Consider the following 26,432-nt stretch of genomic DNA (forward strand, 5'->3'; position numbering starts at 1 on the left):
CCGACTGGCTAAGCAGCAGTTCTGCAGAAAAGGACCTGGGGATTACAGTGGGTGAGAAGCTAAATATGAGTCAGCCGTGTGCCCTTGTTGCCAAGAAGGCTAATGGCATATTGGACTGCATTAGTAGGAGCACTGCCAGCAGATCGAGGGAAGTGATTATTCCCCTCTATTCGACACTAGTGAGGCCACATCTGGAGTATTGCACCCAGTTTTGGGCCCCCCACTACAGAAAGGATGTGAACAAATAGGAGAGAGGGCAACGAAAATGATCAGGGGGCTGGGGCACATGACTTATCAGGAGAGGCTGAGGGAACTGGGGTTATTTAGACTGCAGAAGTGAAGAGTGAGGGAAGATTTGACAGCAGCCTTCAATTACCTGAGGGGGGTTCCAAAGAGGATGGAGCTTGGCTATTCTCAGTGGTGGCAGATGACAGAACAAGGAACAATGGTCTCAAGTTGCAGTGGGGGAGGTCTAGGTTGGATATTAGGAAACACTATTTCATTAGGAGGGTGGTGAAGCACGGAAATGGGTTACCAAGGGAGGTGGTGGAATCTCCATCCTTAGACATTTTTAAGGCCTGGCTTGACAAAGCCCTGGTTGGGATGATTTAGTTGGTGTTAGTCCTGCTTTGAGCAGGGGATTGGACTAGATGACCTCCTGAGGTCTCTTCCAACCCTAATCTTCTATGATTCTATGAAGGGGGGAGGGCTTCCAGGGGCCACAGAGATGAGGTATGGGGGAAAGGTGGGGGTTGGATAGACAGGGGTGCACAAGAGGCATAGAGATGAGCCAGAATGCTGGGTAGATGGGAATCCCCCAAGTCATAGAAATTAGGATGACTGTGGCTAGAGAAGCCCATTTTTTCATCCCAAGTTTCATTCCCAGTGGGCTTTTCCTCCCTATGCCTCAGTCACACTGTCTGACCCAGGATCCCCAGAGTCCTCCTGTATCATAGAGGACAGTGGCAAACAGGCTGCACAATCCCTGGGGCAGTGATGAGATTGGCTTCTCTATCTGACTCACTCAATGCTCTCTAAGGTTTGACAGTCCAGGGGCTGCACAGAGTTGAGACCGGAAGCAACCTCCAGGGTCAGAGAGATGGTGTGATAGAAAGTCCACAAGGAGAGGTCATAGAGACTAGGGTGTGTGAGGCTAGAGAAGCTGATTTCAGGGTCCCAGTGGGATATTCCCCCCACCCGTATCTCAGGAACACAGGCTGAGCCAGGATCTTGACCCCACCCAGAGCCAGGGTCGGATTCTCTCGCCAGGGATGGAGCCCAGCGGGAAAGTGAAGATCAGGGCCTCGTCACCAGCATCGATAAATGTCACCTGCCCCCGGTCACAGTCCAGACAAACCCGGATCCTGCTGGGGAACCAGCCCCAGGGAAGGAGGGTGACAGGGAAAGTGAGAGCCCGGAACTGACCGCTGTACCGCTCCAGGGCCCAGATCCCCCCCTTAGAGCTACGGTTGATCACTCCCTTCCTCTCCACAGACTCTCTGGCCACCCCCACAGCCCAGAATTGCCCACCCCCCACATCCACCTCCCAGCAATGTCTCCCCGAGGTGAATCCCTCACAGCCCAGCACATAGGGCAAATAGTCAAATCTCTCAGGGTTGTTGGGCAGTCGCTGCCGCGTGTCTCCCCATCTCACACGTTTCCGATCCTCAGACAGGACGAGGTGGGGCTGAGCCGTGTCTGGATCCAGAGTCACATTCACTGGGGAGAGAGAATCAGAGCATTAGGGGCAGAGCTCGGCCCTGGGGAAGGCTGGGACCATTTCTCACACTCCCCAGCAGCCCTGATCAGCCCTGGATCCCAGGGAGCTGCCTCTGTCCTGGGCACCTGAGACTGAGCAGAGAAGTCACTGCAGTTCCTCACTGTTTAAAAGGAGCCACTTAACTGGTTTCTCATTTGTTTGCAGAGGCTTCAGCTCCCAGCTCCCCCTGCTGGGGCTGCTCCATTCCCAGCATCAGAGACACAGCCAGGAAGGTGTCAGAAGCTTTTAGTGAGGAGGGAGCAGAAGAGGAAAGTACCAGCTTTAAACTGCAGAGGCGACCTCCTTCCCCTAATGCAGCCTCCACTCCCAGGCCAGGGAACAGAGAGGAAGGTGAAGCATTGGAGAAGAGCCACTTAAGACCAGAGAGTAGGAAGTGGCATTGGGTGGGGTAGCCCCATCCCCAGCCCAGAGAGAACGGAGGAGCTGCCAGCATCAGAGGGAGAGCATCTCCCCAATCCATGAAAGAGTGAGACACTCCAATGGGAGAGCCCAGCCCTGCCCAAAGGAAAGGTAGGATGTTGGAGAACAGTGATGGGGGAGACCAGAGGTGCTGACTTTGTAATTTTCCAGGGGAGTGCTTGACCCCTCGCTCCGCCCAAGGCCCCGACCCCACCCCTTCCCCCGAGGCCTCACTGCACCCCACCTCTTCCCGCCCCCTGCCCCTCCTCTTCCCACCCCCGCTCCGCTCCGCCCCATCTCATCCCATTCTGCACCCTACTCCCAAGCGCACCCCGCCCTACCTCCATCCCCTCCCCCAAGCGCCTCCTGCATGCCGCAGTAGGCACTGGGAGGGAGGGGGAGGAGCTGATTGGCAGAGCCACAGATGGGTGGGAGATGCTAGGGGAGAGGCCCCCCGAGCACCCACGGAGTCAATGCCTATGGGGAAACCCCCTCAGCCAGGATAACAAAGAGGGATGTGTCAGTCCTCAGACGAGATAGCGCTCTTCTAATTCCTCTCAATATAATACTAAAAATCCTGTCAATATCTATGAAAACGCCAGGGTCAGAGTTAAGGGTGTTTGAATGCTGCTCAAGGAGAGGTTTTTCTTCATCAGCATGGACATGAACTCAGCACCAATGTTGGTGTCAGGATTGTTTGTGTGACTTCAGCTTGGGATTGCCTCACTGTTCAATGTGTTTATTTTTAGGGTTAGAATCATAGAATATCAGGGTTGGAAGGGACCTCAGGAGGTCATCTAGTCCAACCCCCTGCTCAAAGCAGGACCAATTCCCAACTAAATCATCCCAGCCAGGGCTTTGTCAAGCCTGACCTTAAAAACCTCTAAGGAAGGAGATTCCACCACCTCCCTAGGTAACCCATTCCAGTGCCTCACCACCCTCCTAGTGAAATAGTGTTTCCTAATATCCAACCTAAATCTCCCCCACTGCAACTTGAGACCATTACTCTTTGTTCTGTCATCTGCTACCACTGAAAACAGTCTAGATCCATCCTCTTTGGAACCCCCTTTCAGGTAGTTGAAAGCAGCTATCAAATCCCCCCTCATTCTTCTCTTCCGCAGACTAAACAATCCCAGTTCCCTCAGCCTCTCCTCATAAGTCATGTGCTCCAGCCCCTTAATCATTTTTGTTGTTGTGTGTGTCATGGTCGCTGTTGGTTTGGTTGGTAACTTTAGCTACAAGCTCATGAAGATGTTTTCTCTGGAATCTCACCCTGTCTGTGTGCTCCTACGGATTCCCCTCTTTTAGTCTCCAGTGCAGACGGCAGAGTGTCTAGAGAGGAAAAGGAAAAAAGAGACGAGATTTCAGGCTTTCATATTTTTAGCAGCATTCGCACGCTGAACTCCTAGAACTGTGTTTTCATCATGACAGAGAAACAGACCGACAGGCACAGAGAAACACTCAGGTATTTAATATAAACTAATCTGAAACTTTCTCTTTCCTCTCTCATTCAGGCATCTCAAAGAAATGGAAGCCTCACAACCATCCCAGGACATACAATCTTGAAGAGAGATTTAATTTTCCCTCATCATCCCCTCCCACCCTTCAGACTCCAGTTGGTTTCTCTCATTCATTTACTGCATTTTGTTGTAACCTAGACCCAGATCATGCAAAGACTTTAGAGTAAAAATAACTTTTCCCACTTTAGTCCCTTGGACGCTAACAGGATATTGAGAGTTTGTGAAATCCTGGCTCTAACTGTGAGCTGTTGAGTCTGTTTACTCAGCGTCTCTACAGAGAGCAGCACGATGGGGCCCTCGTCCTCCATAGGCAGAAACAGGAATAATAATAAAATCATTTTATCCGTGTGGAAATTGAGGCGGGGAAGGTTGGCTCAATGGCCAGATTCACCCCGTACCGGCAAAAGGAGAGAGGGGAGGGGCCGTTTGTGACTCCGCTGTTCAGTGGCTGCAGGGGCCGGTGCAGACCTTGGCACAGGCTGAGGAAGTTCTGAAGCCAGCCAGAGTTACATCCCTATGACAATGGCCCCCGTGTGTCTTGCCCAGTGTGCAGAGTGTCAGAGGCCCAGCTTTACACTGCCCACGTCCCTCTGGCCCTCGTCCACCCCCTTCCTCCTCTACCTGCCCTCACCACCCCCACCGCATTCCCAGCCCTCTCAGGAACACGCCTTGTGCCTGCAGCAGCTGTGGAGGAGCCACAAGAGGCCCCTGTGCTGGAGGGATCCCTCACCGTGGGGGAGGGGCTTTCTCCTTCCATACAGCCCATGTGCCCAGACTAATTGCTATACGGGACGAGAGCCCAGTGATGGGCTGGGTCCAGCTTTAACAAGTGGCCTTTCATTTATAGTGCCGACCTTTAGGCATCTGGGGCCTGGTTCTCAGAGGGGTTGGACACCTGCAGCTCCACTGACTCCACCTGCAGCTGTGGAGGCTGCACAGCTCTGGAGCACCTGCCCTGCAGCTCTCGAGTTGGGAGAGAGAAACTCAGGTGCCCCAAATTAGGCCATTTTTTGTAAATATGGGCCTTAATGTTGTGACCTTTGCTAAGTCATCAATTAATGGGAGACGTCCTCATGTCTGGGCCCTGCTACATCTGCTCCATTTGTCTGCTTTCCACTGGTTATTACGTTCAGTGTTGAGAATTGGTACAAGGGTCATATCTTATGCAGCAGTTTGGACAGACTGAGATTGTGCCTTTGTATGACTGACCTGGCTTTGGCCTGGTGAGCAGTTTGCTTGACATATGGGAAATGTTGCCTTAAAAGACCTTGTTATTAAGTGATGTGTTTCTAAGGCCTGGTCTACACTACGAGTTTAGGTCGAATTTAGCAGCGTTAAATCAAATTAAGCCTGGACACGTTCACACGGCTAAGTCCCTTTTTTCGACTTAAAGGGCCCTTTAAACCGGTTTCTTTACTCCACCTCCGACGAGGGGATTAGCGATAAAATCGGCCTTAGCGGGTCGGAATTGGGGTAGTGTGAACGGAATTCGACGTTATTGGCCTCCGGGAGCTATCCCACAGTGCTTCATTGTGACCGCTCTGGACAGCACTCTCAACTCAGATGCACTGACCAGGTAGACAGGAAAAGCCCCGCGAACGTTTGAATTTCATTTCCTGTTTGCCCAGCGTGGAGAGCACAGGTGACCACGCAGAGCTCATCAGCACAGGTAACCGTGATGGAGTCCCAGGATCGCAAAAGAGCTCCATCATGGACCGAACGGGAGGTACGGGATCTGCTCACCATATGGGGAGATGAATCAGTGCTAGCTGAACTCCGTAGCAGTAAACGAAATGGCAAAATATTAGAAAAGGTCTCCAAGGCCATGAAGGACAGAGGCCATAACAGGGACGCACAGCAGTGCCGCGTGAAAATTAAGGAGCTAAGGCAAGCCTACCACAAAGCCAGAGAGGCAAACGGAAGGTCCGGGGCAGAGCCGCAAACATGCCGCTTCTACGCGGAGCTGCATGCCATGCTAGGGAGTGCAGCCACCACTACCCCAACTGTGTGCTTTGACTCCTTCAATGGAGAAACACACCGGGAAGTGGGTTCGGGGTACGAGGAAGATGAGGATGAAGATAATGTAGATAGCTCACAGCAGCAAGGAAGCGGAGAAACCGGTTTCCCCAACAGCCAGGATATGTTTATCACCCTGGACCTGGAACCAGTAACCCCCGAACTCACCCAAGGCGTGCTCCCAGACCCTGAGGGCACACAGGGGACCTCTGGTGAGTGTACCTTTGTAAATATTACACATGGTTTAAAAACAAGCGTGTTTAATGATTAATGATTAATTTGCCCTGGCAATCGCGGCCAGTACAGCTACTGGAAAAGTCTGTTAACGTGTATGGGGATGGAGCGGAAATCCTCCAGGGACATCTCCAGAAAGCTCTCCTTCATGTACTCCCAAAGCCTTTGCAAAAGGTTTCTGGGGAGGGCTGCCTTATCCCATCCGCCATGGTAGGACACTTTACCACGCCAGGCCCGTAGCACGTAGTCTGGAATCATTGCATAACAAAGCATGGCAGCGTATGGTCCCGGTGTTTGCTGGCATGCAGACAATATCCATTCCTTATCACTCTTTGTTATCCTCAGGAGAGTGATATCATTCACGGTTACCTGGTTGAAATGGGGCGATTTTATTAAGGGGACATTCAGAGGTGCCCCTTCCTGCTCTGCTGAACAGAAATGTTCCCCGCTGTTAGCCACACGGTGGGGGGGGGAAGGGTGAAGTGATCATCCCCGAGAATTGGGTGTGTGGGGGGGAGGGAGTTTAGTTGGGTTTGTGCTGCATGTTAACCTGGAAACCGCAGCCCCTCCTTTTACATTGCAAACCCATTTTAAATGGCCAACCCAAAGGGTGCTTGGTATGGGAAATGAGGGCGCTACTGTTTGAAACCATTCCCACATGTTAAGAAGGTTAAAAAAGCCAAAAGACTGTGTCGTACCATGGCTGCCTGCAAGCCGAAATCTGTTGCCTGGCACTGCGTGAGTGATCTCTCACACCAAACTGGCAGGCCCTCAATATAAGAGGAAAAATGCGACCTTGTAACGAAAGTACATGTGCTGTATAATGTGAACAGCAAAATTTAACGTGAAAGAGTGTATCCATTGTTCTCTAAAATGTGTCTTTTTTAACCACCTCTCCCTTCTCCTCCACCAGCTGCAAATGTTTCTCCTTCACAGAGGCTAGTGAATATTAGAAGGAGAAAAACGGCAGACTCGGGATGATATGTTCTCGGAGCTCCAGATGTCCTCCCACGCTGACAGAGCACAGCAGAATGCGTGGAGGCAGTCAATGTCAGACTACAGAAAAGCACAATATGAACAAGAGGAGAGGTGGCGGGCTGAATCGCGGGATGAACAGAGCAAGTGGCGGGCTGAAGATGATAGGTGGCGTCAGCTTGCAGACAGAAGGCAAGAGTTGATGCTCCGGCTGCTGGAGCATCAAACTGATATGCTCCAGCATATGGTTGAGCTGCAGGAAAGGCAGCAGGAGCAGAGACCGCCGCTACAGCCCCTGTGTAACCAACAGCCCTCCTCCCCAAGTTCCATAGCCTCCTCACCCAGACGCCCAAGAACACAGTGGGGGGGCCTCCGGCCACCCAGTCACTCCACCCCAGATGACTGCCCGAGCATCAGAAGGCTGGTCTTCAATAAGAGTTAAAGTTTTAAACTGCAGTGTGTCCTTTTCCTTCCCTCCTCCCCCATCCATCCCGGGCTACCTTGGCAATTATCCCCCTAGTTGTGTGATGAATTAATAAAGAATGCATGAATGTGAAGTAACAATGACTTTACTGCCTCTGCAAGCGGTGCTCGAGGGGGGGAGGGGGGTGGTTGGTTTACAGGGAAGTAGAGTGAACCGGGGGGGGGGGGGGGGGGGAAGGGTTCATCAAGGAGAAACAAACAGAAGTTTCACACCGTAGCCTGGCCAGTCACAAAACTCGTTTTCAAAGCTTCTCTGATGCGCACTGCGCCCTGCTGTGCTCTTCTAACCGCCCTGGCATCTGGCTGCGCGTAATCAGCAGCCAGGCGATTTGCCTCAACCTCCCACCCCGCCATAAATGTCTCCCCCTTACTCTCACAGATATTGTGGAACGCACAGCAAGCAGCAATAACAATAGGGATATTCTTTTTGCTGTGATCTGAGCGAGTCAGTAAGCTGTGCCAGCGTGCTTTTAAACGTCCAAATGCACATTCCACCACCATTCGGCACTTGCTCAGCCTGTAGTTGAACAGGTCCTGACTACCGTCCAGGCTGCCTGTGTACGGCTTCATGAGCCATGGCATTAAGGGGTAGGCTGGGTCCCCAAGGATCACGATAGGCATTTCAACATCCCCAACGGTTATTTTCTGGTCCGGGAAGAAAGTCCCTTCCTCCAGCTTTCGAAACAGACCAGAGTGCCTGAAGACGTGACCATCATGTACCTTTCCCGGCCATCCCACGTTGATGTTGGTGAAACGTCCCTTGTGATCCACCAGAGCTTGCAGCAGCATTGAAAAGTACCCCTTGCGGTTTATGTACTCGGTGGCTTGGTGCTCCGGTGCCAAGATAGGGATATGGGTTCCATCTATCGCCCCACCACAGTTTGGGAATCCCATTGCAGCAAAGCCATCTACTATGACCTGCACATTTCCCAGAGTCACTACCCTTGATATCAGCAGGTCTTTGATTGCCCTGGCAACTTGGATCACAGCAGCCCCCACAGTAGATTCCCAACTGAGCGGTAGCTGTCTGGCGTTGCAAGCTTCCACAGGGCTATCGCCACTCACTTCTCAACTGTGAGGGCTGCTCTCATCCTGGTATTCTGGCGCTTCAGGGCAGAGGAAAGTAAGTCACAAAGTTCCATGAAAATGCCCTTACGCATGTGAAAGTTTCGCAGCCACTGGGAATCGTCCCACACCTGCAACACGATGCGGTCCCACCAGTCTGTGCTTGTTTCCCGGGCCCAGAATCGGCGTTCCACAGCATGAACCTGCCCCAGTAACACCATGATTTGCACATTGCTGGGGCCTGTGCCTTGTGAGAGGTCTATGTCCATGTCAATTTCCTCATCACTCTCGTCGCCGCGCTGCAATCACCTCCTCGGCTGGTCCTGGTTTTGCTTTGGCATGTCCTGGCTCTGCATATACTCCAGGACAATGCGCGTGGTGTTCATAGTGCTTATAATTGCCACGGTGATCTGAGCGGGCTCCATGATCCCAGTGCTATGGCGTCTGGTCTGAAAAAAGGCGCGAAACTAGTATCTGACGGACGGAGGGAGGGATGGGGGGGCGAGTGACGACATGGCGTACAGGTACAGGGAATTAAAATCCACAAAGGTGGCTGTGCATCAGGGAGAAACACAAACAACTGTCACACAGAATGGCCCCCCCAAAGAATGAACTCAAAACCCTGGGTTTAGCAGGCCGTTGATTTCACAGAGGGAGGGGGAAGCAAATGAATACAGAACAAATCTATTTTTTACATCTTAAGCTGGCAGCAGACGGTGCAGCATGACTGATAGCCCTCGGCATCTTCTGGGTGCTTGGCAGAAAATACTGGGCGCTTGGCAGAAAATAGCATACTACGACTGATAGCCATCGTCGTCATTGGGAAGGCAGCGACTGGGGGACATATGGAGTTTCAGCCACTGCAGTACGACGACGACGGATACCAGTCGTAATATACCATCTTCTACCAAAAGGCAAGGGGCTGCTGCTGTGTAGCAATGCAGCCCCACGTCTACCAGCCCCACATCTGCCAGCCCCCAGATCGCCGATGAAGGCTACCAGTCATACTGCACCGTCTACTGCCAAAAGGCAACTAGCTGCTGCTGTGTAGCAATGCAGTACCACGTCTGCCGGCACCCAGAGGACATATGGTGATGGTGAGCTGAGCGGGCTCCATGCTTGCCGTGGTATGTTGTCTGCACAGGTAACCCAGGTAAAAAGGCGCAAATCGATTGTCTGCCGTTGCTCTGACGGAGGGGGAGGTGCCTGACGACATGTACCCAGAACCCCCCGCGACACTGTTTTGCATCATTCAGGCATTGGGATCTCAACCCAGAATTCCAATGGGCGGCGGAGACTGCGGAAACTGTGGGATAGCTACCCATAGTGCAACGCTCCGGAAGTCGACGCTAGCCTCGGTACTGTGGACGCGGTCCACCGACTTAATGCACTTAGAGCATTTTATGTGGGGACACACACAATCGGCTGTATACAACCAATTTCTATAAAACCGGCTTCTATAAATTCGACCTAATTTCGTAGTGTAGACATACCCTAAGTCACCATGTGGGACAAAGAGATGTTTAGACCACACAATGTGCTTAAGGACAACAGACACCCAGAATGTCATGCCAAGGAGCAGTTAGCGAAGTCCTAAAACCCCTATGCGGAGACAAGGGTCATAGTGAGCTATGCATAATCAGTGGTAAGAGACCAATCAGAAAAGAGAACAATAATATGAAAATAGCTTGGATAGCAAAAGCCCTGCCAATTAAAAAGTTCATGTATGTGTATTTTATGAGTTATATAAGATACTTAATATTCATAACACTCAAAGGTGATTGGAAAAGAACTAATAAATATATAATCTGGATGTGCATTTTATGTCAGACAGTGTAAGGGGTAGTCAGAGCTTCATAGGAAAAATCCCTGTGACCCACCTACGCCCCAGGAGAAGGTTACAGGACAGTACTTCTTTCAGTATAGCTATCATTTCTTACTTTAATATCAATTGTAATTGTAAGGCACGCTTGTCGTACAAACAAAGCTTTGAATTAATTAACCTGAGTGACTTGGACCCCAAGTGTGTGGCATTCAGACCCAACAATTAAATAGATGCATCATCTAAATATGAACCTTTTTGCTAGAGTCATTCTCCTCCCATAGTCTCAGAGACTTATCCCAATTTTCCATATTACATCCCTTCTAGGTACCTTTGAACTTCCTCAGAGTCCCCATTAGAGCAACAGTTTTCTGGGAGAAATCACCGAGTCTCACTTCCAGTTCAGGAGAAATCTCCTCTGGTTCCTGGAACTTCCCCTTCTTGCGGCTGGACAGAAACAATTTATGTGATTATATTTCACTTAGTGACTCATAAGTTCTTGCTAGTGAGCTGCTGCTCTAATGGGCCTGGAGTTAGAATTCCTCTACTTCTCTCAGCCTCAGAGCAGGTGCGACACAGCCCATGGCTGTGCAACATTCCCACTTAAGGTCCCATTAATATTCTTCAACTCTGGCAAGGAGAGACCAGCTCTCGGGATAAAAGGGGGATTGAGTCTCCATGGCCAATTCACTCCATGGCCTCCATGCTCTGAGGGACAGGAGGTTCCCATTTTAAGTGCTGTAGAAATCTGTCCACTAGGAACCAGACTGAGACACCAACTCCCCCCTCCCCAGTTCATTCCACACAGGTCTCCAAACAGTCCTCAGGTGGGAAAGACTCTTGACCACTGCTGCCCAGGTCTGAATGGTACCCAGTGACCCAGCAGTGAAAGGCCCGTATTCCACCCCCGCAAACCTGAGACAGCCAGTCCCCCAGTATTTTGACATCTCTAGGAAATACTTGAGGTGAGTCTTTCCCACTGAATGGGAAATTCCAGAGTCTTCTGTACCAGGGTGAGAACCTCAGGATGAAGTTGAGCAGAAAGATTTGTATGCAAAATGTGACCTTTCCCACACATTTTACTGTAGCGCCCTGGGGGGATGCAGTGCTAGCAGCATCTCCAAGCTCTTTCCCAGCTTTGTGAAGTGGGAGTGGGAGCGAGAGAGAGCTACATACCTACTGAGGGTGCTTCTGACATCCTAGAGGAGAGAAACAGAGAGAGAGAGAAAGAATTTCAGTGCCACCTGACACATGCTAAATCCCTTCTTTGGAATTAAAGTAAGTATGGGGAAAAGAGGCCCTGCTCTGGCCCCAGGGCCATGGATTCCCTGAGCTAACGGGGCTTTTCCATCTCTAATATCAATGTGTCCGTGAGTCTGCAAAGAACAATAGTCATTCACATTTCAGGAATATACACACTGAGTTACACTGTGGTCTCTGACTGATGCACTCCCATGCCCATGTTTTAGGAGCAGTCCTGTCCCTATGGTGGGATCTGGAGTATTTCTAACTCATTCTCACCTGCAGGAATTCATTTGCTGGCTTCTGATACTTCCCCTCCATCTCACTGATCAGCTCATTGAGATGGGAAATCTCCTCTGAGAGTTTGGTGATATTTTCTTTTTGTATCTTCACTACTTCCTTGTCCAGCTTCTCCAGCTGGGCCAGCAGGAGTCGCTCTTGTTCCTCCAGGAACCGCCGCAGTTGCTGAAATTCAGACACAATCTTCTTTCTCTCGGTTTGTGTATTTCGCTGTAAAAATATAGGGAAAGGGCTGGTCAAGGACATGGACAGAGCCAATGGTCCTTTCATGGAGTGCTGAGTGTGCAGGAGGGAGAATTTCTTTGTAAATTCTAAGTCATAGAATATCAGGGTTGAAAGGGACCTCAGGAGATCATCTAGTCCAACCCCCTGCTCAAAGCAGGACCAATCCCCAACTACTTTTTTGCCCCAGATCCCTAAATGACCCCCTCAAGGATTGAGCTCACAACCCTGGGTTTAGCAGGGCAATGCTCAAACCACTGAGTTATCCCTCCCCGCATACTCTATAGGCCCATCTGACACTGAACAATATCCTGTCATCACTAGAGAGAGGATTTTCTCACACCTTTCCATTTGGCCCCACAATCTCATAAAGGGATGTTCCCACATCTGACATGGTTTGGATAGTGCGTTATCTATGGCCTCGGAGATGGAGATCCAAAGCAGCAGGAGGTAGGACTCAGTACTAGGTGACATTTTGAGCACAAAATTTTTTTCCCAGGGAAAATGCAGCTTTGTCGATACTGAAACTTTTCATGAATTCCTGACAATACCCCCCATTTGTTTTGTTACAAAAGGAAATAAATGAAAAATCAAAACATTTTCTTGTTTTAATTTTTTTCCGGGATTTTAAAGTTCAAATTACTTTTTGTTTGAAATATTCCTTCTTTTTATATAATTATACATATATTTTTAAGGAAATGGTTAAAATCGAAACAAAACATTTTGATTTTGTGAAAAGGAAACATTTCGTTTGACCAAGAAAAAGTCAACTTTATGATTTGCTGAAAATGTTATAAAAAATAATTTTCGGTTCAGGCCATTTTTTTTTTTTAAATATCCAGCCAGGGGAAAAGATCTGGTATGTACCCAGCTCTGCTCAGAACCACATTGACAGAGACAGGGGGGGAAAACAAAAAGAATGAAACTATGACCCAAAAAACCGAAGACTCAGGCAAAGACCCGTGCATTGGATACATTCAGTTCACATTGGGAAGATTTTTAATACAGCCACAAAAACTGGAAATTAATTCATTAATTGAAATGAAAGCTTAGAATCCGAAGGGGGAATATGTTGCCCTTTTCTAGGGAGAGGATTTTTCGGGCCCTCTGTAGGGTTGTGTGCATGTGCGCACACACACAAAATCCCAGGATCATGAAGCTACAAAGCAATCATTCACAAGAGTGAAATGTGAAGGACATAAGCTGTAATAAAAGATAAACTATAATTAACGAGAAACTGATTTAAGAAATAAGTGGGGTGTGAGCTGTAGTGAAAATAAGGAAATCATAAGGACTGTAAAACAACATCTCTGGACAGCACCCTCAGGCATACAAGGGGAATGACAGGAATGGAGAAATTGTCAGAGTGCAACGGGACTGTAAACCAGAGAGAAGCAGAGGGATAGTTGTTCAGTCAAGAAACCAAGGGCTGGTATACACTGGGGGGGGAATCGATCTAAGATACGCAACTTCAGCAAAGCGAATAGCGTAGCTGAAGTCGAAGTATCTTAGATCGAATTACCTGGGGGTCCACACAGCGCGGGATCGATGACCGCGGCTCCCTCATCGACTGCGCTACCGTCGCTCGCTCCGGTGGAGTTCCGGAGTCGATGGGGAGCGAGTTCGGGGATCGATATATCGCGTCTTAATGAGACGTGATATATCGATCCCTGATAAATCGATTACTACCCACCAAATTGGCGGGTAGTGAAGACGTACCCCAAGACATCACACCCAGGAATACGCGGCCTTATTTAAGCTGGAGCTCAAAACAGTAAACAAAGATTTCAGAAGAGGATTCCTCAAGTTACAACTAAACATACTCCAAACTCTGGGCTGACAGAGGCTGAAAACTGTGAAACTGCAGAGTGACCGTGTATCAGTCGGGGTTTGTTCTAGGTCATTAGATTTCTAATTCAAAATTCTGTTAGTTCATAAATATAAGCTGTTACCTATAAAGTGAGTTTAATGACGATAATAGTAGTTAACCCATAATAGACAAGAATAATAGTTTACAGTAAAAAGAACAGGAGTACTTGTGGCACCTTAGAGACTAAGAAATTTATTAGAGCATAAGCTTTCGTGGGCTACAACCCACTTCTTCGGATGCATATAGAGTGAAACATATATTGAGGAGATATATATACACACACATACAGAGAGCATGAACAGGTGGGAGTGCTCTCTGTATGTGTGTGTGTATATATATATCTCCTCAATATATGTTTCACTCTATATCCATCCGAAGAAGTGGGTTGTAGCCCACGAAAGCTTATGCTCTAATAAATTTGTTAGTCTCTAAGGTGCCACAAGTACTCCTGTTCTTTTTGCGGATACAGACTAACACGGCTGCTACTCTGAAACCTGTCAGTTTACAGTAGTTTACGGCAGTGGTTTTCAGGGTCTGCACCTGGCCAATCAGAGGGGAGCCAGGAGTGCCATTTGGCCTGGGCCTCAAGCTCAAAGGGGGCCTCAAATTTAGGCACATTAATTTTTTGGCATTTGATAAGTTTCACAACTTGTCTTTATGTGCAGCCCTATTGGACCAAAATGTGACACACTCTCTCAGCTTAGAGCTGCAAATTTAAGCAAATAAGAGGTGTGATTTGGTAAAAGACATACTTTTTTTTGTTAACTGATATAGATTTTATCATATTAAGTAGTTAAAAATGTCATAAGTATTAATAAAAATATATCGGTTCTGACGGCACAAGATTAGACTGTGATGAACGTGTCCTCTCAGATCAGCTGATTATATAAACAAACCACTACTAGTGGCTGGTGCTGGATCAAGTGCATGTTGAAAGGTAGAGAACTGTTACATTTTAGTGTTTTTATAGTTTTATGTCTAGTTGACTAAGGAATTGTGTGTGAGAATTCCTCATTATTATCTTCCTATGGTAGCTAAAAGAGGTGACTGGTTGGTTGGTTGAGCCATCATCATAGGCTTTCATAGTCTATAGGCCCAGATTCAAGGTGAAAATTTGTGAGAACAATCTTGTAGAGTGAGTTTCGTGAGGACATGTTTGAAATTTTTGGACATTATCCCTCTGTCTGTATCCGTGTCTGTGTTTACGATATATATGCCATCTCTTTGTCTTCAGCTCAGCCTGTTAGATTATACTTTGCATGCTTGAGTTTTGATTCGGTGATAAGGATAATAACTTGTCTGACTGTTTGATTTTGTGTTCTTAATTAGTATTCCTTCGTTGAGTATTTAATCTTGACTGAATTCTCTACAGAAACTAATAACTGGAAAAAACTTCTTGAGTGCATCCTGAATGTCATCCTTTTTCTTTCTGCGCAGGGATTGGCTCTCTTTGGTTCCAGTCAACGTATTGATGATCGTGCAAATGGAAACTTTCTAGGCATAGTTGAGCTCCTCAGCAAATATGACCCACTTTTATCAGAGCATGTTAAACATGTTCGAGAATCGCAAGAGAGTCAAAAGCACATGCAAGTCCATTATCTCTCCACACGTATACAAAACGAGTTTACTGAGCTATGTGGGTCATTGGTACAAACAACAATTCTTGATGAGATTCGAAATGCCAAGTGTTTTTCAATCATTGTTGATGCCACTCCAGATTGTTCTCACAAGGAACAGACTACTATGGTTATTCGATATGTTAACATTGTAGACAGCTCAATATTTTCAATTGAAGAAAGGTTTATTTTGTTTGATAATTTCACGAGAAAAACTGGAAAAGAAATTGCTGCTCGAGTACTAGCAATTCTATAAGGTTTTAAGTTAGATTTTCAAGTCTGCATTGGTCAAGTCTATGACAATGGATCTAATATGGCTGGGAAGTAAAAAGGTGTACAAAAACAACAAGGAGTCCGGTGGCACCTTAAAGACTAACAGATTTATTTGCCCATGCATCTGAAGAAGTGAGGTTTTTACCCACGAAAGCTTATGCCCAAATAAATCTGTTAGTCTTTAAGGTGCCACCGGACTCCTCGTTGTTTTTGTGGATACAGACGAACATGGCTACCCCCTGATACTTGACACGGTGAAAGGTGTACAAGCAATTCTGTTTGAGCATAATTCAAACTGTATTTTCTCCAGCTGTGGAAACCACATGCTAAACCTTGTAGGTGTTGACTGTGCTGAATCATGCAAGGAGGCAATTACTTACTTTGGAACTGTTCAGCAAATGTACAATCTCTTCAGTAGCAGTCCACAAAGATGGGAAATTCTGAAGCAATATCTTCCTGTTTCACTGCATGGGATGTCCAATACTAGACGGTCTGCACAGATTGATGGTATTCAACCAGTTGCACAGCATTTGAATTCACTGAGAAAGGCTTTAAATGAGCTTCAATCTCTCAATCTCACTGCACAGGCTCGACCTGAACTTCAGTCTATTGAGAAGCACATGTCCAAATTTGAATGCATTCTGATGTCATGTTGTGTAACTGCCTGCCCTCCTTGCCAAGTTCCATATCCTCCTCACCCAGACGCCCAAAAACGCGGGGGCGGGGGAGGCTCCAGGCACCCTGCCACTCAACTCCAGGGGATGGCCCAAGCAACAGAAGGCTGTCATTCAAACAGCTTTGATTTGTAGTGTGGCTACAATAAGGAATGTGGCCTTGTCCTTTCCTCCTCCCCCACTTCACTCCGTTATCAAACCCTTTGTACACCCAGGATTCCTTTTACTAGTCAGCGTTGTCAGTGATCTCAAGTTTTTTTTAATAAATAAAGAATGAATGGATTCAGAACAATAGGGACTTTATTTCCTGTGCTAGCTGTGGTCGAAGGGGGGGGGGGGGGGGGAGAGGGATTGTCTTACAGGGAAGTACATTCACCAAAGGGGGCGGCTTTGCATCAAAGACAAACACACTCAACTGTCACACCGTAGCCTGGTCAATCATGAAACTGTTTTTCAAAGCCTCTCTGATGTGCAGCGCGCCTCGGTGTGCTCTTCTAATTGCCCTGGTGTCTGGCTGCTCAAAATTGGCCTCCAGGCGATTTGCCTCAACCTCCCACCCTGCCATAAACATCTCCCCCTTACTCTCACAGACATTATGGAGCACACAGCAAGCAGCAATAACAATGGGAATATTGGTTGCGCTGAGGTCTAACCTACTCAGCAAACTGTGCCAGCGCCCTTTTAAACATCCAAAGGCACATTCTACCCCCATTCTGCACTTGCTCAGCCTATAGTTGAACTGCTCCTTACTGCTGTCCAGGCTGCTTCTGTACAGCTTCGTGAGCCATGGGAGCAAGGGGTAGGCTGGGTCCCCAAGGATAACTATTGGCATTTCAACATCCCCAACAGTAATTTTCTGGTCTGGGAAGAAAGTCCCTTCTTGCAGCTTTCCGAACAGCCCGGAGTGCCGAAAGATGCAAACGTCATGCACCTTTCCTGACCATCCCACATTAATGTCGGTGAAACGGCCCTTGTGATCCACCAGTGCTTGCAACACCATTGAGAAGTACCCATTGTGGTTTATGTACTCTTTGGCAAGGTGGTCCGGTGCCAAGATAGGGATATGCGTTCTGTCTATCGCCCGACCACAGTTAGGGAACCCCATTGCAGCAAAGCCATCCACTATGCCCTGCACATTTCCCAGAGTCACTACCCTTCTTAGCACTTACCCTTCTTGATTGCCCTGGCTACTTGGATCACAGCAGCCCCCATGGTAGATTTGCCCACTCCAAATTGATTCCCGACTGACCGGTAGCTGTCTGGCGTTGCAAGCTTCCACAGGGCTGTCGCCACTCGCTTCTCAACTGTCAGGCCAGGTCTCATCTTGGTATTCCTGCACTTCAGGGCAGGGCAAAGCAACTCACAAAGTTCCATGAAAGTGGCCTTACGCATGCAAAAGTTTTGCAGCCACTAGGAATCATCCCATACCTGCAACACTATGCGGTCCCACCAGTCTGTGCTTGTTTACTGGGCCCAGAATCAGCATTCCACTGTATCAACATGCCCCAATGCTGCCATGATATCCCAATTGCCACATCCTGTGCTTTCAGGAACGTCTGTGTCCATGTCCTCCTCACAATCTTCCTCGTGCTGCCGTCTCCTAGCTAGGCTCTGCACATACTGCAGGATAATGCACGAGGTGTTTATAACGCTCACAACAGCAGTGCGCAGCTGAACGGGCTCCATGCTTGCCATGCTATGGCTATGGCTATGCACGATTGACTGTATAAAATCACGTATTAAAAATCGACTTCTATAAAACCGACCTAATTTTGTAGTGTAGACATGCCCTAATTTGCACCCTTTTGGGGTTTCTTTGGCAGTTCAACAGACTGAATAATGAAGATCTACTTTCTGCAGCTGAACAATTTCAGCAACAGTACAACAAAGAAATCTCAAAAGTTCTCAGTGACGAAGTCATCTTCCTCAAATGAATATATTCCACGAACTTTAAACTGGATTGCGAGCCAAAGGAATTGCTTCAAGAAATACTCGAACTTGGACCCTTAGGGGTGTTTCCTAATATGATTGCATTGCGTATTTTTGTCAGTTTGCCTGCATCAGTGGTTTCCGGTGAACGCACCTTCAACATGTTGAAGCAGGTAAAGAACTATCACTGTTCAACTATGGGACAACAGCATTTGAATGGGCTTGCCATGCTTAATATCAACTGTGACATTGCACAAAAGCTAGATTTTTCCTCACTAATTAGTGCATTTGCACAGAAAAAGCCTAGAAGAGCATTTGTTAAATAAAAAAAAAAATATTCAAATGATGTCTCACTTTTTTTTTTTTTGGTGCCTTATTTTGTTTTTATGTGCATCATTTTTTATTTTTATTATGACTAGGGGTTCAAAAGCTGGAAGTGGCCCAGGCCTCTCTGGACCTCTGAGAGGGCCTGGGTCTGCAGACAATATCTAAGGGGTTTGCAAAAGACTGAACAGAATTCAACTATAGACAAAGACAACAGATTTCCAAAGGGGTCTCTGCACCTCCATTCGAAATTTCCCGACGGATCCACAAATGCAAAAGGTTGAAACCCACTGGTTTATGGTGTAAGCCCAAGTAATAATTCTGCGAAAACAACTGATTTTGATTTACTTTTGATTATTCCCCACTTAACAGATTTCTGCTTTACCCCAAACTGATTGAGATAAAACATAATTGGGCCTCTAGATTGCCCCGGCCTCCCCTTATTGCTCTGATTCAGAACGTCCCTCCATCCAGTTTGTTACAAATGCAGGTTAATAATGACGGGCACCTACCAGGTATTCCTGGATTCTCTTCTCTCCTCTCACTTTACATCCCAGCAGCTTTTCTGTCTTTTCCCTCAGAGTCTGCAAATGGTCCTGAATCTGTTCCTGAAGAAACAGAAAATGATTTAAGTGGTGTTATTTTTACTTTTAGGAGGAGGGTGAGAGCTTTTCCAGCACAAACAAACAAACAAACACTCTACTGATGACTGGAGAACCCAGTAGGTTTATGATATCAGAGATACCAAGGAAGTGGAATCATATTAATGGACACTGGGAGTATTTTATTTTCAGACTCTGAAATTGTTTGACCTTGTTTCTTCATTGATTTACACCAACATGAAACTGGCATCACATTCTTGGACATGTCGAGTGGCGGGGGGCCTCACAAGGAAGGGCGTGGAGGAGAGGAGGGAGGTGACGAGCAGCAGGAGGAGCGGGCCTCGCAGGGGAGGGCAGGTGGAGAAGAGGAGGGATGCAACAAGCAGCAGGTGTGGGGGGCCTTGCAGCGGAGGGGGTGGAGGAGAGGACGGATGCGGTGACTGGCGGGGGGGCCTTGCGGGGGAGGGGGTTGGAGGAGAGAAAGGAGGCAATAAGCGGCAGGTCGGGGGGGCCTCGCGGCAGAGGGGGTTGGAGGAGAGGAGGAACGCGATGAGCGGCGGGGACCTCCAGACTGGGGATGTGGAGGAGAGGAGAGACGAGGGACTCAGCCAGGTAGCGGCTGGTGTTGGGGGCTTCAGGGAAGGGACGAAGCAGGGACGGGAAGAGGCGGAACGCAGGCAGGGTCCCACGGTCCAGGCGTCCAGCTGTGGGCCGGCGGCAGCTGCGTAGCCTCTCCTGGCCTATTATACCTGCCGCGTATGGGAGACTGAGCCATGGACTCCCCCTCGTGCCTGATGCCACTCAAGTACCTAAAACATTCTCCATAGAAAAGTACGGGCATCTAAGTCTGCACCATGGAAAATGGACAGCTTTGATATCTGGAATGGTGGTAGAGTTGCCAACTTTCTAGTCGCACAAAACCGATCACCCTAGCCCCGCCCCTTCCTCGATGCCCTGCCCCCTCCATTCCCCCTTCCTCGGTGGCTTGCTCTCCCCCACCCTCACTCACTTTCACTGGGCTGGGGCACAGGGTTGGGGTGTGGGAGGCGGTGAGGGCTCTAACTGGGGGTATGGGCTCCGGGGTGGGGTCAGAAATGAGGGGTTCAGGGTGTGGGAGGGGGCAAAGGGCTGGGGCAGGGAGCTGCGGTGCGGAAGGGGGTGAGAGCTCCAGCTTGGGGTGCGGGCTCTGGGGTGGGGCTGGCGATGACGGGTTTGGGGTGTTGGAGGGCACTCCAGGCTGGGGAGTGGGGCTGAGGGATTTGGAGTGCGGGAGGGGGCTGTGGGTTGAGGCAGGAGAAAGGGAGGCAGGAGGGATTGAGGGCTCTAGGGTGCAGCCAGGAATGAAGGGTTCAGGGTGCGGGAGGGGGCTTTGGGCTGGGGCAGGGTTTGGAGTGCAAGGGGAGGTGAGGTCTTTGGGCTGGGGGTGTGAGCTCTGGGGATCAGGGGGTTGGGGTGTAGGAGGGTGCTCCGGGTTTGGGGGCTGTCAGGGCTGGGACAGGGGGTTGGGGCTTGGGGTTGGGGCCGTGGGCTTACCTCGGACAGCTCCCAATTAGCGGTGCAGCGAGGGGGCTATGGCAGGCTGCCTGCCTGTCCTGGCACTGCACTGTGCCCCAGAAGCAACCAGCAGGTCCCAGTCCTGAGGGTTGGGTGGGGGGTCGGGGCCAGGAGGCTCCACGTGCCACTCTCACCCGCAAGCACCGCCCCCCCACAGCTCCCATTAGCCAAGCCTGTGCTTGAGGCGGGGACAGCAAGGGGAGCCCCGTGGCCCCCCTGCCTAGGAGCTGGACCTGCTGGCTGCTTCCGGGGTGCGCACGGCGTGGTGCCAGCCAGGACAGGTAGGGACTAGCCTGCCTTAGACCCTCAGCACCGCCAACCAGACTTTTAACAGCCGGATCGGTGGTGCTGACTGGAACCACCAGGGTCCCTTTTCGACCAGGTGTTCCAGTCAAAAAACGGACACCAGGTCACTGTAAATTATGGCCATCCATTATGACCTAGCTATTGCGATTCTAGTGTATGCAAACACAGTCCTCTTTACTTATCCCCCACTCCCACTCCGGTTCTTTCTTTATCCACTTGCAGCATATCGTCTTAGACTGTGACTGTGAGCTCTCCTTGCCTGACTTGTCTGAACGGTGCCTGGCACAATGGGCCCCTAATCTCTCATTGGGGCCCAGAGATGCCACTGCAATAGAAATCAGCACATTTTATTGATTACAAATTATCATTATTATTAATGTCAAGATGGAAACCTTCATGGGCACAGGCCTAGGACTCTCTCCCCGTGGCCTTAGGAGATGTGGAAGAAGGACGATGCCGGTCACAGGGTGGCTGGCCCTATAAAGGGAGAGGGGTCTCTGCCCCCCTGTGACATAGCCAGTTCTCCTCCCCAGGTGGGGACAATGAAGGAGTGGTGACCGGGGGATCATGTGATCCAATCATGCCTGGGCTAGGTAAAACAGAGGCCTTTGGAGAGCCAGAGGGAGGAGCCCTGTGTAGAAGGCAGAGGAGGACTTGGACCTTCCTCGGGGTGATAAGGCCGAACTCCAGACTAGAAGTCCGGAGAGTCACTGCTGGGAGAGCAGAGGTGCTATTGGCCACAAAAAAAGCCTTTGTGGCTTCTATCTGGGACCCTCGAAGGGAAACTGAGTCAGGGCCTCTGCAGAGCCACCCCAGGAAATGAGGGGGCACCGTGGAGACAGTGCCCCTGCTACGTTGCCCTGCTGCTGCCCCCTTCCATCCAGTCCCTGCTTCCTTCAATCCCACCCTTGATTTTATCAGGCAGACCACTCCAGTGCCCCCCGTAAATCTCATGAGGCCCTATAAGCCTCCTGAGAGCTCTGCAGGAAAAGGGGAAGGGGATGTGTGCCAAGAGAACAGCCCCAGCTGCACTCTACTGCTCCCTTGGTCCCAATGGGAGTAGGAGCACTCCCCCACATACCAACGTGTTAGCCTGAGGGACTGAGGCGCACAGGATGTTTATCGAGGTCCACACTTCACCTGCATGAGCCTTTGGAGGATTCCCAGTTGCTGGGAAACCTATTTAGGCCTGAAATCCCTCATTCCTCTCCAGTGGAGGCTCACTGAGTGGCTGTCTGGAGCTCAGGGAAACTCTAATGCTGGTAGAAGGTGAGTTTCCCAAGCCTCTCGCTAGCTATAAAAATAACAGTTGGTCACTTCCTACCTTGAATTCTTCCGCAGCTTCCTCTGCGGGAATCACGGTGTGATCTCTGTGTTGCTTGGATCTGTCACACACCAGGCAGATGGGGATTTCATCCTCTTTGCAAAACAGTTTTAGAGGCTCCTTGTGTTTCTCACACAGTCTCTCTGGTTCCTTCACTGTCTGCAACCTGAGTTCTCTGGCTGCTTCCACAATATTCCGGAGCTGCCTGTTTGGCCTGAGGTTCCTCTGGGGAAAGATCTCTCTGCACTGAGGGCAGGAAATGTCTGTAGCGAATCTCCCCCAGCACCGGGTGATGCAGGCTCGGCAGAAATTGTGATCACAGTCTAGAGACACCGGATCTTTAAAATACTCCAGACAGATGGGACAGGTCACTTCATCCTGGAGAGTTTTTGCTGGATTCGCAGCAGCCATGGCTTCTAGTGCAGGAAAGAGACCAGAGAGGAGTTTAATTTCACTTCCTTCTCAAAATGGGCTGACTGAACTTGACATAGTCGTTAGGCTTTCTCATGCTGTTTGTCTTTTGTGAACTGTAATGAGCCTTTGAATGAAGTCTGATGGGTGCAAATTGACACTAACTCCTCCAAAATGTTGCAGATGCCCCACTGCCCTGCAACATACCCTGTCCTTTAGTCACTCGCTTGTAAAAATTAGAGCTGGTCAAAAAAAATTCTAATCCAACAATTTTTCTGTCAGAAAATGCCATTTTGTTCAAATCAAAACTTTCCATGGGAATGTGTCCACTTGGAAGATTTTTTTTTTCCAATGAAGCATTTCAATAAGGTTAAAATGTTCCCATCTGGATTTTCAGTATGAAACAATTTTGTTTGAAATTTTATTTTGCATTATGTTATCAATTATAATATAAAATGAAAAAGTCAAAATCAGACTAGAACTGTACAATTTTATTGAAATGAAACATTTCAATTCACCCCAAATTATTAATTTCTATTTAGTGTTGCTGGAAGGTTTTTTCCCATTCCGATTCCATATAAAAAATAAAAATGGAATTTCCCACAAAATGGACATTCTGGTTCCTGCACCGTTCCAATGAAAAGCACCAATTCCTTCTACATGTTACTAGGCACATCCAGCACACTAGCCACATCGACAGCAATACCAAAATACCTGTGACTGAAGTCTGAACTTGTGTGCCCACATTTCTAGCTACTTCTACGCACCTCCTTCAGTGAGACAGCCATGGAACCTTTTCCAGTAACTACACTGCTCACTATACATTTCTTCAAGAATTAAATCAGCATATGCATTTCTCATGAAAATCACTTTGGAGAAGTAGAGAGGATCAGAACATTTACCCCTTTCCCCCCACCGCCACCCCTTGGAAAATTCCAATGTTCAGTGAAAAATTGAATACTGAAATATTTTGGCTAAAACCCAAAATATTTCAATTTGGAAACATCACTGTGGTACCTGACAGGACTTGTCACTCTGTTTACTCATGCTTCCATTCTCCTATACAGACCGGGGTCCCTGATAAGAATATATCTCCCATGATGCAGCAGGGTCTCTTCTCTTGGTGAGGCATTGCATCATGGGAGTCCCATGGGGAACCTAGCCCCAGGGTGGGTGCAAGGATATTTTGCGCCCTAGGCAAAACTTCCACCTTGCGCCGCCCCCCCCCCCCCCCCGCACATCGGTCCCCAGACCAGGTTCCCCCCTCCCCGTCCCCTGAACTCCCCTGGAGGGTGCACAGCCCCCCCACGAGCCCTCCCCACCCCACCCCACCTGTCCCCGTCCCGAGTCCACTCACTGGCTTTGCCGGGCTTGGGCCACTGCAGCAGATCGGCAGGGAGGAGCTGCCTTCTGGAGGCACCAGAGAGCCAGAGCATCGACTTTCGGCGGCGGCGAGCCCCAGCCATGGAGGAGCCGGCGCAGCGCGGGGGGCAGCAGCCCTGCAAAAGCGGTGGCGCGGCTAGCGGGGAGCAGCCGCACCCCCCCGCCCCTCCTGGCCAGGTTGTGGCCGGGCACCCCCCCCCCCCCGGGGGCTCCTACAGGCTGCAGCGGATGCCGGCCCCCATGCGCCCCCCGGCTGTCCCCTCGCTGTGCTCGGGCTCTGCGGCTCCCAGGCACGTGAGCCGCCAGCGGGGCGCAAGGCCCTGAGCCTGCTCCGTGAGGGGCAGTGGCGGCTCACACGCCCGGGAGCCTCAGAACCAGAGCGCGGTGAGGGTAAGCCGGGGGGTGCGCCTGCCCAGGCTGCAACCCACCTGGTGCCCCCCCGGGGGCTTCTGCAGTGGATGCATGTGGGCGGCAGCCCCCGTGCACCTCCCGGCTCCCCCCTGCCACGCTCGGGCTCTGCGGCTCCCGGGGGTGTGAGCCGCCACTGTCGCACGCTGCCCCTCCCAGAGTAGGGGGAGAGCCCCACCCACATCCACTCCCTCCCACTTCCCACCCCCCCCTCAGAACGCCCAACCCCTCCCCCGCTCCTTGTCCCCTGGCTGCCCCCTCCTGGGACCCCTGCTCTTACCAGCTCCCCAGGACCCCACCCCCTACCTAAGCCTCCCTGCTCCTTGTCCCGACTGCCCCCCCTGAGACCCTCCCACCCTATCTGCCCCCCTAGGACCCTACCCCCTACCTGTCCCCTGGCTGCCCCAACCCTTATCCACACCCCACCCCCAGACAGACCCCCGGGACTCCCACGCTCCATCCAACCCTCCCCCCGCCCCCTGACTGACCCCCCCGGACCTCCTGATCCATCCAACCCTCCCCCTGCTCCCTGTCCCTTGACTGCGCCAATCCCTCTCCACACTCCTGCCCCCTAACAGGCCCCCCCAGAACTCCCGACCCAGCCAACCCTCCCCCCACCCCCTGAGAGACCCCCCCCAGAACTCCCGACCCATCCAACCCTCCCCCCGCCCCCTGACAGCCCCCCCAGACCTCCTGACCCAGCCAACCCTCCCCCCGACCCCCTGATCCATCCAACCCTCCCCCTGCTCCCTGTCCCTTGACTGCGCCAATCCCTCTCCACACTCCCGCCCCCTAACAGGCCCCCTCAGAACTCCCGACCCATCCAACCCTCCCCCCGCCCCCTCAGAGACCCCCCCCAGAACTCCCAACCCATCCAACCCTCACCCCACCCCCTGACAGCCCCCCCAGACCTCCCGACCCAGCCAACCCTCCCCCCGCCCCCTGAGAGACCCCCCCAGAACTCCCGACCCTCCCCCCCCGCCCCGACAGCCCCCCCAGACCTCCCGATCCATCCAACCCTCCCCTTGCTCCCTGTCCCCTGACTGCGCCAATCCCTCTCCACACTCCTGCCCCCTAACAGCCCCCCCCCAGAACGCCCGATACATCCAACCCTGCCCCCCACCCCCTGAAAGCCACCCGGACTCCCCTTACCACCATGCCGCTCCAGCCGCTGGCTCCACGTGGAACCAAAACAAACAGGCTGCAGAGCCCACAGCCCCTCCCCCGCAGCGTGCTGGCACCGCGAGGCTGAGGTAAGGGGACGGGGGGAGCGGGGGAGGGACTCTGCCTGCTGGAGGCCAATGGGAGCTGCTAAATCAGGCCCAGGCGCCCAATCGGCCGCGCTGCACTCTGAGTGAGGGGAGGGGAGGGGAGGGAGGAAAAATCTCAGAGGCCCCCAACCACTGGGCCCCTAGGTGACCACCTAGTTTGCCTAGTGGTTGCACCAGCCCTGCCTAGCACATACAGTAGAATGGGGACATGAAGCAACCATACTACATACCCATTTTTAAATTTTTTTTATTTAGCAGCATTTTTATTTTAAAAAAAAAAAGCGACAATTTTGTTAAAATATTAGTATAATTCAAACCCCAATTTTCCATCAAAATCCACAACATTTTCAAGCAGTCTTAATCACAGGGACATCACATGAGCCCTTCCATAGATTATCTACCTGTGCCAAACACTCTCCTCTCCTTTCC

At 50.4% G+C, this 26,432-nt stretch overlaps 2 protein-coding genes across 3 annotated transcripts in view; both read right to left on the minus strand.

The window, feature by feature from the left end:
* LOC135887969 (E3 ubiquitin-protein ligase TRIM39-like) overlaps positions 1 to 26,432 on the minus strand; it is a 429,124-nt gene that overhangs the window by 384,552 nt on the left and 18,140 nt on the right. The gene's annotated exons all lie outside the window — the stretch shown is intronic.
* On the minus strand, positions 1,205 to 22,956 carry LOC135887391 (zinc finger protein RFP-like). The gene is made up of 7 exons (XM_065415162.1): positions 22,531 to 22,956; positions 19,257 to 19,352; positions 11,816 to 12,046; positions 11,471 to 11,493; positions 10,626 to 10,741; positions 3,452 to 3,511; positions 1,205 to 1,719 (listed from the first exon to the last, which is right to left on the minus strand). Exons 1-7 carry the CDS (start codon positions 22,939 to 22,941, stop codon positions 1,205 to 1,207), a joined length of 1,452 nt encoding a protein of 483 aa, XP_065271234.1. The 5' UTR covers positions 22,942 to 22,956.

This window comes from Emys orbicularis, chromosome 13, assembly GCF_028017835.1.
Source record: "Emys orbicularis isolate rEmyOrb1 chromosome 13, rEmyOrb1.hap1, whole genome shotgun sequence".
Taxonomy (NCBI): Eukaryota; Metazoa; Chordata; order Testudines; family Emydidae; genus Emys; species Emys orbicularis.